Below are 14,923 nucleotides of genomic sequence, written 5' to 3' on the forward strand. Positions count from 1 at the left end.
AGTCACCTCCAGGTTAGTTGCATAAACTTCCCACAAGTTTTCTGACTTTAAAATTATAAACACAAACACAGAATGCCTAAATTCAAATTATACCGTAATTTTTAGATTAAAAAATGTTTAAATAGGAAGGTATTAAGGAAAACCAATCAAAATTCAATATAAATTATAAGAACATGTGCAATTCAAGCAACTGGGATTAATCTGAATAAGGCTTCAGATTTCACTTCTAGTTTCATTATTTGCTAATAGAAGTTTTAGCATGTGCCATATGTAAGAAAAATCACTTTTAAAGTAAAATGATCTGTTGCCTGCTGAAACTAAATAATGGTGATGATTGCATAACCTTGTAAATATACTAAAACCCACTAAATTTCAAACTTTTTAAAAGTACATTATACCTCAAAATACACAGTTCTGAAAAACTGAAAAAAAAATTATCTGTTGCTTAAACCAGTCAAATATTAACATAATCAACTCATATTTTCATAGTTGTAAAAAAGTAAACCTCTCTTGCCTATGACTTCCAAATTTTTCCCACGAAGTATATCTGGAAGGAACAACTTTAAAAGCTGTGGAAGTCAGTGTTAATTTTTATGATGGATTACCATGTTGAGATGCACAGACTTTTGATCTATCAAGCACATATTTTAAAACATTATAACGAAGAGAATGGATCACATATAAAGATCAACTTTAAACGTCAGTGTTCTCAAAAAAAGATCTTTCCTTGACAAACCAAACGGCAGAATTTTTAGAGCAATGAGTTAAGGAACTTACTTTATAACTGTTCCTTTGGTGCCCCCTGCTGTTGTCAGCATGACTCTTGTAGTTAAACTTACACGAAGATCATCTTGATCCAAACCCAGTAATTCAGCACAATATTCCAAAGACTGAGTAGATTTATTCTTCAGATTACAACCACCTAATGAAAATACACATTAATTTGAAACTAAACATTATATAAATCAGATTTTCAAGATCTAGTTCTTAGAAGTATAATTCACTTATATAAAACTATGGAATAGACAAGGTTTATGTATGACTTTTAATTTCACCACCCTTGTCAGACACTCATACCACAAGGTCAACAGGAGACCCTCACTCAGTGTAGTCCAAGATATAATCCCTGCAGCCCATCAATATTAACCTATCACTGTTTCATTTTTTATGACCCTGCAAGTGAAAAATAATAATGATGGATTACAATCCTTGTTAATATGTTAAATCGCTGGAGAAATATAGTGCTTTACCATTAAAATTCATACGACTCCAATAAACTGGATATCCACATGCAAAAGAATGAAGTTGGACCCCTACTTCACACCATACACAAAAATGAACTCAAAATGAGTCAAAGACCTAAATGTAAGAGCTAAAACAAACTCTGAGAAAAATACACATATATAAATCTTCGTGACCTTGTAGTAGGTAATGGTTTCTTAGATATGGCACCAAAAGCACAAGCAATAACAACAAAAAGAGATAAATTGAAGTTCATCAAAAAGAAAAACTTTTGTGTTTCAAAGAACAGTATCCAAGAATTGAAAAGACAGCTCACAGAGAGAAAATATTTGCAAAGTATGTATCTGATAAGGATTTGTATCTAGAATATATTTAAAATACAATCCAATTAATAAATTGGCAAAGGACATGAAGACGTTTCTGCAGAAAAGATATACAAATGGCCAAAAAAGACATGAAAAGTTGTTCAACATCACGACCTGTCAGGAAAATGTAAATAAAAGCCACAATAAGGTAAACACTTCACATGCTCTAGGATGGCTATACTCTGATCAAAAGTCAGCGCTGGTGAGGATGTGGAGAAATAGGAAATTTCATACACTGTTAATGAGAATGTAAGATGGTACAGCTACTTTGAAAAACAGTTTCATAGTTCCTCAAAAGATTAATCATAGCTACCATTCCACTCTTAGGCATATACCCAAGAGAAGTAAAAACATATGTCCACACAGAAACTTGTACACAGATATTTACAGCAACAATATTCATAGTAGCCAAAGGTGGAAACAACCCAAATGTTCATTAAAGGATGAAAGGATGAAGAAAATGCAGTAAATCCATACAATGGAATATTACTCAACAATAAAAAGAAATAAAGACAAAAATGAAGTCACAGAAGACCACATATTGTATGACTCCATCTATATGAAATGTGATAACAGGCAAATTTATACAAATGGAAAGTAGAACAGTGGTTGCCTAAGGCTGAGGGATTTGTGAGGGAATGGGTGGGGTGGTGCTGAAGGGTATGGAGTTCCTTTTTAGGGTTATGAAAATGTTCTAAAACTGATTATGGCTACAGTTGCACACTGAGTATACTAAAAACCACTGAACTGTACATTAGAAATTGGTGAACTGTATGGTATGAATTATATTTCAATAAAGCTATTACGAAAAAATAAGGGAAGAATACTCAGAAGACTTATGAAAATAAGCTTATTACTACTGTGAAAAATTGACGACCAATAATATATTAATTCACTTAACACTTCTCTTTTACTGTTTTGCAAAGTATCTTACACACTTCCAGGAATTATGTAAGGCTAACATAAGAAAACATTTAAAGTTTTAAAAAGGGAAAATACTGTAAAATAATGTAAGATTTTCATGTTACTCTCCTTACAAAAGAGAACTTTAAATATTTTAAAAACTGTTTGTTATACGTAATAACATACTTTTGTTACGTGACATTTAAAAACACTGGCAGTCCCAAAAGGTATTTTTTGTATTTCAATCAAGCAAAAACTTTTCAGTAACAGTAAGAGTCTTCTAAACATCTACTGCAGAATAAATTTTCTGACAAAATATTACAAAAATTTAACAGCTTTTGCAGATTGTAAGGACATGCCAAAACAAGTTCTCTAGCAGGGAAAAAAATCAATTCTATTAGAAAGAAACCATTTGGATCATTTGGATCCAACCATTTGGATCATAGGAAGGGTTATAGGAAGGATGGAGAGTAATATAATAAAACCTTAGCTATTAAAATAAAAATAACCTAGTTTATTAATTCCCTTGATTCACTACCTCATTCCAATACTTTCTGCTTTCTGCTCATTTTCCCTTCAACAGAAGAAAGTTTGAGAAGAAAAATAAAAGATAATGTAAATATGTGTTATGTGTCTTTTGATCATTAAGTGCTTTTCAACTAATTAGATCATGTCACATTTACGATCCTCTGTATACACCTCTGTATACACCTGTATTTTCTACCACAGGTAATAACATGAGGGGTGACAATGGCACTTAGCACTTCTAACAACCCTTCCAAAGAGTGCATTAAATATTCTAAACCTATTCTGTGTTACTTAGAACTCCCACATGCTCCTTTCGTATAACCATGCTATAGAGCAAATGAAATTAATTTTAACATTCATTACATTTGCAAAATAAATTTTAAAATCCCTCAAAACAAAACTAATGACAAAATTTGAATGCACACTAAGAACATATCTGATTTTGCTTTCGTTTTTCATTTTAAACTGGTAACAATCTCTATTTTTATTTTACTTTTTCATTAACAATACTTACAGGGATAACTATGTGCCACACGTAAGTACCCACATCATTTTACAAATATTTAAGCCATTTAGTCCCCTTTATAACATGAGTTAGGGAATGTTGTTATCCCCAGTTATCCTCAGGTAAGAAAACTGAGACATGGAGAGGTTAAGTTCCTGGCGCAAAGTCACACAGGCAGTTCACACATGGTCAACAGTCTGACTCAAGAGCATGTGCTCTTAAATACTACGTTGCCTCTGACGTTACTGACTTCACAGCATCATAGGACATTAAATCTGAAAGTCATTAGGACTGTGTATGTCAATCTGTTCATTCACAGATCAGGACACTCTGGAAGCTTCAGTAGCTGGGGACAGTGAGGGACAATTACCACAAGTACTCGAGTCAGTTAGACATGGGTAAAGCCTGGCTCTCACATGTACAACTTCATTAATAACCATTTTACTTAACTTATGCACAGGTTTCACTTCTGTAAAATGGAGATAGTATCCCCTATTTCATTATGTTTATGAAGTTTAGATTATGATGAAATACCATATATAAAAAGGGTCTTGCACGTTGCAGAACCAGTTTTTAAATGCTTTTCCCTTACTCTCATGCCCCTTCCCTATATGCACACTACTGCTAGATAACTATACTTTAAAAGCACCTCTCATGGATTGTCTATTCATTATTTTACAAATGAAAAAACCAAGGCTCAGAGAGCTTCTGGAATCTGACACTAAGGCTCATGTTACTGACTACTACATTAAATGGGGCATTCAATTTTTTTTAACTCAGTAAAAGATTTTTAAATAATGTATTTATGCAGGAGTCAAAAATCTTTTTCTCTAAAGCATCAGATTTTAGGCTTTGCTAGCCGTACAGTTTCTGTCACAACTCCTCAACTGTGCCACTACAGCACAAAAGCTGGAATAGACAAGACATAAATAAATGGGGGGTATGGCTGTGTTCTAATGTTATTTTTACAAAAACAGGCAGCTGGTCAAATTTAGCCATAGGCCATAGTTGGCCAACCCCTGTATTCATTCATCAAACTTCAGATTATACAAAAATTCTTACTCTTATGTAGGGACTGAAACACTTGAGTTAAAAAGTTACTATCATGCAGGCATTTAAATCCTCTTTTTAATTTGCATAAAGTTTAGCCTAGTTTCATTTTCCAGTAATAAAGGATATCGACTTTTATGTATTCAGCTGCCCTAATTAATTGATGCAAGTTTTAATCAATTAACCAGAGAAGTTGTCAAAATACCTTAACAGATGGTACAGAATTTTTATGTTCACTTATTTGGAAAGTACAATATCATTTGAAAAATTTAACTAAACATGATCCTGGTAGTCAGTTACATATCCTTCAGAAAATGAGTTTATTCCTCATCAGCATCACTAAATTCTTCAAAACAGAGCTCATAACGACTAATAATGAAGCATCCTTCATTTGCATGATTCGCCATGTAACACAATATATTCTAGAAATTTCAGGATATTAACAAACTTGCACACAAATAGATCAATTTACATATGACAAAAAAATGACAGAACTAATTTTACTCCTCTTCAAGAACAAAATAAAATTAAAAAAACCTGAAGTGCTGCCGGCTTCCTCAAAATCAATATTTCCAAGGTGCAGGACACCAGCTACTACCCGGAACAGATCAAGCTTTTCTTCATCACCCAGACCAATCTTCTTCATGGCTGTGCACATTCTAATGAAATCTCCGTGGTCATCTAAGAGAGGATCTTTCAAGGAACCTGCCTTAAGATACTACAAAATAAAAATACATCGATTAACTGCACTTTACCTTACTTAAGTATACTTTAAAAACTCATGAAGTCTATTGATGCACTATGTAACATGCAAAAATAAAATGTGTCAGTGGAAAAACTTCAGTATTCTAACACATTCAAACACCGAATGACTGGAAAAAGTGTACACAGGCTCTCTGTACAATTTCTTTCAGATACATGTGAATCTACAATTATCTCAATAAAAATTTCAGTCAAAATGGAATGAGATGTTTTCCAACTGAACTACAATTTTAACTCTATAGCATTATAATGCTACGATATTATAATTATAATGCTAGATAAAAATAAAAATTGAGTACAAAAGAAGGGAATGCCAGCGGTTAAAATCAGTTAACATGAACCATAGGTCAAAAAGAACTGAGATAAAAAATTGTAATAAAAATTTAAATCTGACAGCATTATGCCCCTTTAGGTTAACTGCCATCAACGACACCAATATTCAACAGTAGTAAATAGTGGACAGGCTAATAACAATTTTTGGCCTGAGAATTATTTTTTAAATCTTTTTGTATAGGTAAATGTGAGGTGAAGTGTATTAGCAAGCATTATGCTTACTCTAAGAATTTATGCAGTGAGTGAAAACATTTCAGAAAAAATGAGGAGCAAATTTGCTTTCTCTCTTAAAAGAACTTGCATCTAAAGTATTCAATTGTTAGATGCATAACAAACTCAGAGAAAGGAAAAGCCAGGCCTGCAAAAACTAGAAAGAGAAAAACAAGTTACTGCATACAGAAAGGCTGAACTAGGAATTTTCCAGAACTTGGCAATAAATAAATAAAATTAAACATTAGGTAACACAGCATGAAAATTAACTCGCCATTAAAGACACCACTAGGAGATGTTTTTTTCCTCCCAAATGCCAGTTGCTTCCAAGCTAAGTTGAAATTCTCTTCCCACAAAATTCTTTAAAATGTTCAAGTATATTTGTGTGAAATTTCTGGAAAATGTCTAGATAAAGAAATTTAATTTTACTCTTAAAAGCAAAGGAAATCACATGCAGCCAAAGTTAACAGAATACACACATCATGCAGAATTTTCAGTCTTGCAATTGAATAGTTACTTCATTTGGAAACTATTCCTAATCAAATATTAATGAATATATTGGTGTTATGGCAGACTAAAAATACTGCATTGTCCTAAAAATGACACACAGCTGAAAGACACTCAAATGGCACCAGGCAAAGGATTCTAATTAGTCAAAATGATCACCTCATCCTCCTGATAAAGAAGACATAAAAAGTAATTTAAACATATTATTAATCCATTGCTGACTTATATATTTTTATATATACACTCAATAATATAAATGAGATTCCTAACATAGTATGCTGACAGAATCAGAAAGAGTACACTTTCTTCTTAGCAAAGTACAAAATGTACATGTTACTCTTTAAAAGAGTAAAATCAAGTTTTCTGTCCTCTCTACTCAGTTTATTCCATGCCAAAAGATCAAATTTACACATATATACATATATTATTTTTTCATTTAGGACAGCTGCAATAACCCACTAGAAAATGCCTCCATTATCTTAGTGGAAACAATACAATTTCTATACTTTGATGACGTTTTATACAAATATAGGTTATCATGACAAAGAAAGATACCATAATAAATATTCATGTTATTTCTTAAAGTTCCAACCATTGTTGTAACAGTTTATGACTTATAATTCAGACAAATGTGTCTAAAATAATAAACAAAATGTCAACTTCAAAAAAATTAACTGTAGGGTCATCTGCTCAGAATTCAAAATAATGGGAATTTTCATTTGCTTTCTGTTCCATGAATGTAATAAAGACGTAATTCATCTCATTCATTTTTGAAAGGAGTACAAAAGATCTGACTCACAAATGCAGAAGCATTAAAAACTAAGTATAATAAAAACTTGTTCAATTAAATATTCAATATAAATCTTTTAATAAAATTAATAAAGACAGTATGAACTAGTCCCTATAATTAATCCTGACTTAGTATTTCATCATATAAGCTCCTTGAGTAGATATAACTTAATACCACTTATTATTTAAACAATGCATATTAAAATTTATAAGAATTGTAGATTTTTAGATCAAGGATTTAATGTTTTTAAAATAATGGTATAACTATAAGCAATTACTCTTAAAAATGTAGTAATTTAGTGAGACCTATGTATAAAACTTTTCATAATATATCACAGAACTATGATGTTTTAAAGAGAAATACAGTAATATATAAGCAGTAATTCACAAGAATGTTTACTTTCTTCAAAGTAAACTACAAAGCTTACTTTCAGCCTGGAAGTAAGCAATAAGTTATAAAGGATATATTTTATACTTAATCTCAAATCAATAATATTAGACTAAGTATCAAAAATGTTAGTGAAGGATAATTCTCTCCAATTTAACACCATCATGCTGGGAAAACAGAACAAGAGGAAGGCAGTGCGTTGAGACCTAACCAAGAAGAAAAAGCACCTATAGCTTTTGTGGATACCAACATAGGCATAAAGTATTACATACACTCTAAGAGATTTGGATGAGTCTTCAGTTTTTTAAAGTACAAGCCTAAAAGTAAGAAAACTTATTTGGACTCCAAAATAAAAATTATATCTTTCAGCATGATTTATTTTTGTACTAAAGATTTTAATTTAAAAAACAGTTTACTATACCTCAGGACTTTTTCGATTCTGCAAAATTTGTTTGTCAGTTTCTTTGTTAGCAAAGTATCTAGTGCAGCCTCGGTTTAAATACTATGAGAAAGAAAGGTAAAATATAATTAACAAATATGATCCTCGGGAAACAATACAGAAGAAAATACCACTTATCAAATAGTGCTAACCATAAAGAATTTCTAAATATCACCTGAGTATCATTTACTCTCTCAATTAAAATCCATCCTTCTATCTATTTTAAATATTTTACTCCCACTAATCAAACCAGGGATGTTGAAAATCCCAGTTCCTGAAAGTAGATTAAATTAAATGATTAACATAAAAATCAATACCATAAAGTTTTCCTATATTTAAAAGGTAGCAATTTTAAATATTCTCAGTGTCAAAGATCTTATTAAAGCTATATATAGCTCATAAGTACTACAGGCAATAATGAAAAGCACCTTCCTACTAAATATGTAGAGTCTCAAATAAGAACACGGTGTGGTTTAATATTTCAAGTAATGTTTTAAATTCTAAATAATGAACAAATATTATCCCTGAGTTTCTTAATTTTTTATTTTAGAAACAGTTCTTTAAAACATGCCTTTCATATTCACTGATAGTGAACACTGACTATACATAAATTACAATACTTGCTTTATGAACCTTCATCGTTATTCAAATAATTTCAGCTTTTATCTCAAGGATTTACTTTGTTGCTAAGTGCTTTCAAAACAGAACAAGGGAAGCAGTTGAGAAGAAAATAACACTACATTGGTCTCAAAGAGACTCTATTAGCCACATTTAGGGGAGGGGAGGCAGGAAGGAAGTACACATGAGGACAAAATGGCAAATTTTTAAAAACATCTCAGCTTCTCTTAAATCAGGTTACTATGATTATACTACATCATGGCATGAATTGCAAGATTAAATATACCACATCATACAGCCACCAAAGAAAAAATTACAGTAAATATTGAATAATTTGGGGATAAATTAATATTTTAGATGATCAATGCATTTATCTTTCACCCTCTATTATAATGAAATATTAAAATTAGGTAAAACCAGAAAATGATATGTAATGAGTTTTTCCTTCTACCCTAAAATCTTGGGGGGAAAAATAAGAGAAGGGAAGAGAATAATCCTGGTCAGCATTTTCAATTAACTATTTCAAAAAGGAGCTCTATTATTTAGTAATACAATACTACTTAAATATAAAGAGCCCAAACAAATGCTTTCTTTGCTAGCTAGAGTTTTATCCCCCCACCCCAATTGTTTTATCAAATACCTGACTTTTGGACAAATTGACTTAATATTAAAACCTAGGAAAAATATTTATTTCTTCTAACTTTTCTGTAACTAGAAAGCTGAAAACTGTTCTTGCCACCCATTCTCATTCTATGCAAGCTTGATTTATATTCATGGACCTTTGCATGACTATAACAAATGCTTCCATAAAACATATGCCAAAATATTTGAAAATTTTAAATAATGCAAGAATTTTACACCTTTTATTTTGCAAAATACAAACACAAAATTTTAATACAAATGTTTTCTAACAGGTATGTCTACAATTCTGTATATACTAATTTGGACAGAGTAGTGACAAAAAAAAAATGGAAGTGTTCACCCTACTATAGGGTTTTCCTTTGCTTTACAACTTTATGAGTTATAATCGGAGGCCTAAACTAAACTACAGAAAAACCTGATGCAATTACCAACACACTTTCAAATCACTTGAAAGTCTAATCTTTGTGGGGAGGGATACAGAGGTGTGTGTGTGAATGCATGAGAGGAATGTCTGGGTGAAAGGTAATGCTGTTCCTCTAGTCTCCTCTTGTAAGAGAGGAAATCATGCCTCCCAGTGCACACTACAGAGGCAGGAAACTCTGATCTGATCAAGGATTTCAGCAGCTTCCCTCTTCAGATGCCTGCCACTGTGCCAGGAAAGGCCATCTATTCTGAGATACACAAAAACTATACTCAGAAGCCTCCAAGCAGAAAAAAATGCTACATTAAGACAAGAATAGTCATATCGCTTTATTGTTACTTGACTGTGAACAAAGCCACATCATCATTATTACAGTTTATATGATTCACAGTAATTTCTTTTCAAAAATCACTGTAGAGAGAGATATGCCTCTTCTACTTTCATGAAAATAACATGGGCAAGTAACTTCAAATCCGTGAATTTGGTGAGTTCTAGAGGTTAGACATTTTAGAAGTATATAAATAGATGCAGTTATAAAGCATTTTAAAATAATAAAGTTTTAAAATTTCCAAACACACATTAAAAGAAACTGATTGAAGTAATAGAGAGAAGCTGGGTTGCAAACACACACACACACACACACCCAATTAAATATGTGTCATGATTCCCAAATGGAGGACTCCTGTCCAAACAGGACTATGAAAATCACCTGGAGAAATTTATACAAACTACATGCCTAACCCCCCATCCCATATCTCCCCTATATCCTTCACTATTTCCTAGCTGAGAACTTGTAAATTATGCTAACCATCCCCAGTCACCGCTCCTTGAAACTCTATTGGCTTATGATTCGTGGCATGCCTAATTTTCCTTGTACTTATCTCACAACTTCACGTGTGCTTTCTTTCTTGGGCAACTCTTCATCTGCTCATCCTCTTCAACACCAGAGTTTGGATGCTGACACAGGCTTTTTTACATTACGCAATCTCGCTAGACAATCTCATCTACCACTGTCATCATTTCAACTACCACCAGAGTCCTGGCATCTCCCAAACCTGTTACTGCAACACTGACACAGATTACTATACATAACTGTCCTCTGAACATCTCTGCTCAGATGATCCACAGGCTCCAAAACTGAACTCACCCTATATGCTAAATCTTCCACCTGGTCCCAATATGGTATTTACATCCACCCAGGTCCCCTAGTAAAATTTTGGAAAACTTTTCTAGATTCCTCCTTATCCCAACCATATCCAGTATCCAACTCTATCAATTTTACCTCCTAATATTTTACACATCACCTCCTCTACAACCCTGCCATAAATAAACCAAATTCAGGCACTGAGTAACTGCTACTTCATGCATAGCCATAGGTTCCCAACCAATTTACCCACGGTTTCAATTTCTATCTATCCCATCCTCTTCCCCCTTATAGGCATCTCCATATTAAAGCCAGAGGTGAGTATAGATCTGACATCCAATTTTCTCCTTAAAGCCTTTCAATAGCTCCTTATCAACTATAAAAGTTGTCTCAACTCTCTAGCCTCACCTCCTACCAGTTCCTGCCTACCTTTTACACTGTTTCTTGCCTTTCTTTGTTCATCTTTTTGCATCTACCAGGAATACCCTTTGCATCTCTCCTCTATTTAACACTTGAAAATCATTCAGGGTTATGATCAAGCATCACTGCTTCAGAAGCTTTTCCAAAATACCCAGCATCCTATGCCATAGCATCCTATGCATATCTCTTTCTTATCATTAAACATATCAGACTGTGTGTGTGTGTGTGTGTGTGTGTGTGTGTGTATGTGTGTGTACACGCAGTTCCACCAGATTCTAAGTTGCTCAAGAGCAAGAACTGTGTCTCACTTATTTTTTTAACCCTGGTATTATGCCTGGTACCCAGCTGGCAAGCAATAAGTATTTGTTGTCGAATTGAATTAAGAAAGATAATCACAGGTCCTTTATTAATATTAATTCAGTGGTCAAACTGTTTTTTTAACAAAAAGTCAAAGGAAACTTTAAAGTCAGCACTACTCAATTTCTTATTGAATTTAAATTGATAAGGGGGATTTAACATCTATCCTTTTACCTATCCTATTACTTACCTCTTCTTATAATGTTGTATTACAAACTCAGCAGTAAACCTCAATAGAGATCTACTTAGTACAGAAGTCATTCTATCACATTAAACTAGATTTCATGCAAGTTACATAAAACTAGGTATCAAAATCCACTGATACAAGTTTTATAATTGAAAGCAATTCAATACGCAAAAATTGTATGAAATTTTTTCATCCAACCTACCCGAAAATTATCTGGGGAGCTCAAATGAAGTTTTTCCTGAATATCTTGAGAAGCACCAGCACACAACCTATAAAAGATATGATAATTCCTTTCCTCTTTGCCTTGAACACAGATCCTAGATTTCTCTAGAAGATAATGTGAAACAAATCCTCCAACAACTGAACTCTGAAAAACAAAACAGAGAGAAAATACATTTTTGCATTGAAAGTCTTAAAGTATAACAACATTAAAGTACTATCTTTTCTAATAAACATTTGGTCTATCAAAAAGACTGTAGTATTTATCAAATAAAGGGGAGAAAAACATTAGATAACTAAATGAAAGTTAGAGTATTTATAGAGGTCCTAATGCACATATATTCTCCCAGGTCTCTTAAGTGACAGAGAGAAACTTAAATAAATTTACTGTGAGTTCAAGTACAGAACTAATTCTATCAAGATCCTTGTATTTTTCAAATATACCATCGCAAAACTGACTCTCACTTACCTTTTCATTGAAATGTATTTCTACAAATTTTCCAAATCGACTGCTATTATTGTTGCGAACAGTCTTTGCATTTCCAAAGGCTTCTAAGAGTGGGTTAGCTATTGAAAAAGAAATAAAAACACTCCATCAAAAAATTAGCATGAAGGAAAATTAAAAACAATATGCATAGTATGTTTCCATTTACTAATAAATATATACAGCTAGAAAAAAATGTTCTCAAAAATACTAACATGAAAATTCACATGTAATGTCAAATCCCACAAATACTTATTGACTACCACTATGTTCAGGACCTACTAAAGTATAAGAAATGGGAAAATTACTCAAAATACATTTGTTAAATGTAAATGTAATGGGAAAGACTAAATTTTTAAAAGTCACTAGTTTACAAAATTTATAACTCAAATTTAAAAATCACCCCCTAAAAATTTGAAGGTTTTCACAGGTACATCAGCCTACGAGTAATGATTATACAATAATATTGCAAAGATTTTGTAGGGTACCCAATGGACACTTCTCTCATTAGGGAGAGCACCTCAGGGATGGTGCAGATGCCTGATCACTACACTGTACACCTGAAGGTGAAGCTGAATTATAATGAATGTCAACTATAATTTTATATGTATATAAAATTTTATATATAGCCTTATATGTATAATATATATAAAATTATAATTTTATATATATATAATTTTATGTATATAAAATTGTATACATAATTTATATAAATTTATATAATGTATATAATGTATATAAATTTATATAAAATATATATAATGTATATAAATTATGTATATAAATTTATATAAAATATATATAATGTATATAAATTATGTATATAATTTTATATACATAAAAATATTATGTATATAATTTTATGTATATAAAATATATATATAAAATTATAATTATATATATATTATTTTACATGTATACAGTCACAAGAAGTGGTGTACAGCATTAGGAATAGAGATTGTGGAAATGTAACGGCTGTACACGATGTCAGAGGGGTAGTAGATTGGGGGAGGGGTGTTATCACTTTGGGAGGGATATAAATGATAAATGTCTAACTATTACATTGTTTTGTACACTGGAAACTAATAAAAAAAAGAGTAATGATTATAATGTAGAAAACAGCAAACCTCTTGTGACAAAATTCATCCAACAAAACATGTTAGTTTACAGAATTGGCTACAAAAGATTCTCAGTAAAAGTTTGTAAAATCCCAATGAACAAATGTAAATTTTTAATTGTTTTTATTTTCTAGTCTTAATCTCTCTCTCTCTCTCTCTCTCTCTCTCTTGCTCTCTCGCTCTCTCTCTCTCACGCACACCACATGACTAGAAAAGGGTCACTAGAGTATATTCTTGTATTCACGAGAGTCTCAGCTATAAACATACCAGATTAATGTCTATCTTACATAGTCTCTATCAACCACTTTATAAATTGCTTCACAATGTTTATTGCTAGAATCTTGCCTATGAAATCTTTTAAAATCTATTCCTTTTATTCTATCAATGACAGAAAGCTTAACTAGTTAAAGATCATTCCCCAGTTGTTTCATTTGCCAAATAAGTCAGAAAGTATTAAAAGTAAAAGAAATGTTATCATATATACCTCACCTTTCAGATAGGTAAGAAAACTGAAGCTCAAAAAGTCAACTGACTTGTGGAAGGCCTTATGACAGGCTACTGGCAATGAGGAGAATCAATTATAAGTCTCCCTGAATACTGATGACCTACCGGTTTTTGCTGAAGATTTTAATATATTAAGTAAAATATCCAAAAGTAGGGTAAGAGCCTCTCTATAGGAAAATTATATTAATGCTATTAATGGTATACTCATTCCAAAATCAACAACCTGTCATCAGTTAAGGATGGCACCAAAAGATTTCTCTGTCTTGCCAGTAAGGAGTTGCAGAAACATTTAGAATTATACTTTCCAACTTTTCTTAACTATAGCACAGTACATATTGTACAATATAGTCCTATGGAAGAAACCAGGCTTATATCCAGTTCTCAAGCGAGTTGGAAGTAAACAAATCAAAATACTAATTAGTATTTTACTGAACTAACCCATAATTTGTTCTTGTTTACTTACTCAATTTTAAAGGGTGATTTCTTCAGTAAGGTAAGGTACTTTACTATGAATAAAGCATTACTTAATAGATCTTCCTTCATACTTCAGTGTGTTATAATAACACACAGTGAGAACTGTAAGTAAAACTAGAAGACTATTTATACCAAAAAATATGATCATGTTATTAGACCATGCTGTTAAACTCCAATGCAAAGTTTATTAAATTCCCAGGTCATGTCTGAGTTAAATAAAAATAAAAACATTCCTTATCAGTCCAAAATAAAAAAAGAAACATGAAAAACTTTATTGATGCAAACTTTGAAAATATTTATTAGTTGGATTTACT

The 14,923-nt window shown here is 31.9% G+C and overlaps 1 protein-coding gene across 9 annotated transcripts in view; it reads right to left on the reverse strand.

The window, feature by feature from the left end:
- Window positions 1-14,923, reverse strand: part of MYO6 (myosin VI) — a 136,653-nt gene that overhangs the window by 49,625 nt on the left and 72,105 nt on the right. For all 9 annotated transcript variants that reach the window (XM_019729593.3, XM_019729592.3, XM_019729591.3 and 6 more), the window contains exons 8-12: window positions 12,499-12,596; window positions 12,013-12,177; window positions 8,004-8,084; window positions 5,131-5,311; window positions 778-922 (exon numbers count right to left, since the gene is read on the reverse strand). In XM_019729593.3, coding sequence (XP_019585152.1) covers window positions 778-922; window positions 5,131-5,311; window positions 8,004-8,084; window positions 12,013-12,177; window positions 12,499-12,596 — 670 coding nt within the window. The remainder of the gene's footprint in view (window positions 1-777; window positions 923-5,130; window positions 5,312-8,003; window positions 8,085-12,012; window positions 12,178-12,498; window positions 12,597-14,923) is intronic.

The sequence above is a fragment of the Rhinolophus sinicus genome, chromosome 2 (assembly GCF_057876585.1).
Source record: "Rhinolophus sinicus isolate RSI-liver-muscle chromosome 2, RSI-T2T, whole genome shotgun sequence".
Classification (NCBI taxonomy): domain Eukaryota; kingdom Metazoa; phylum Chordata; class Mammalia; order Chiroptera; family Rhinolophidae; genus Rhinolophus; species Rhinolophus sinicus.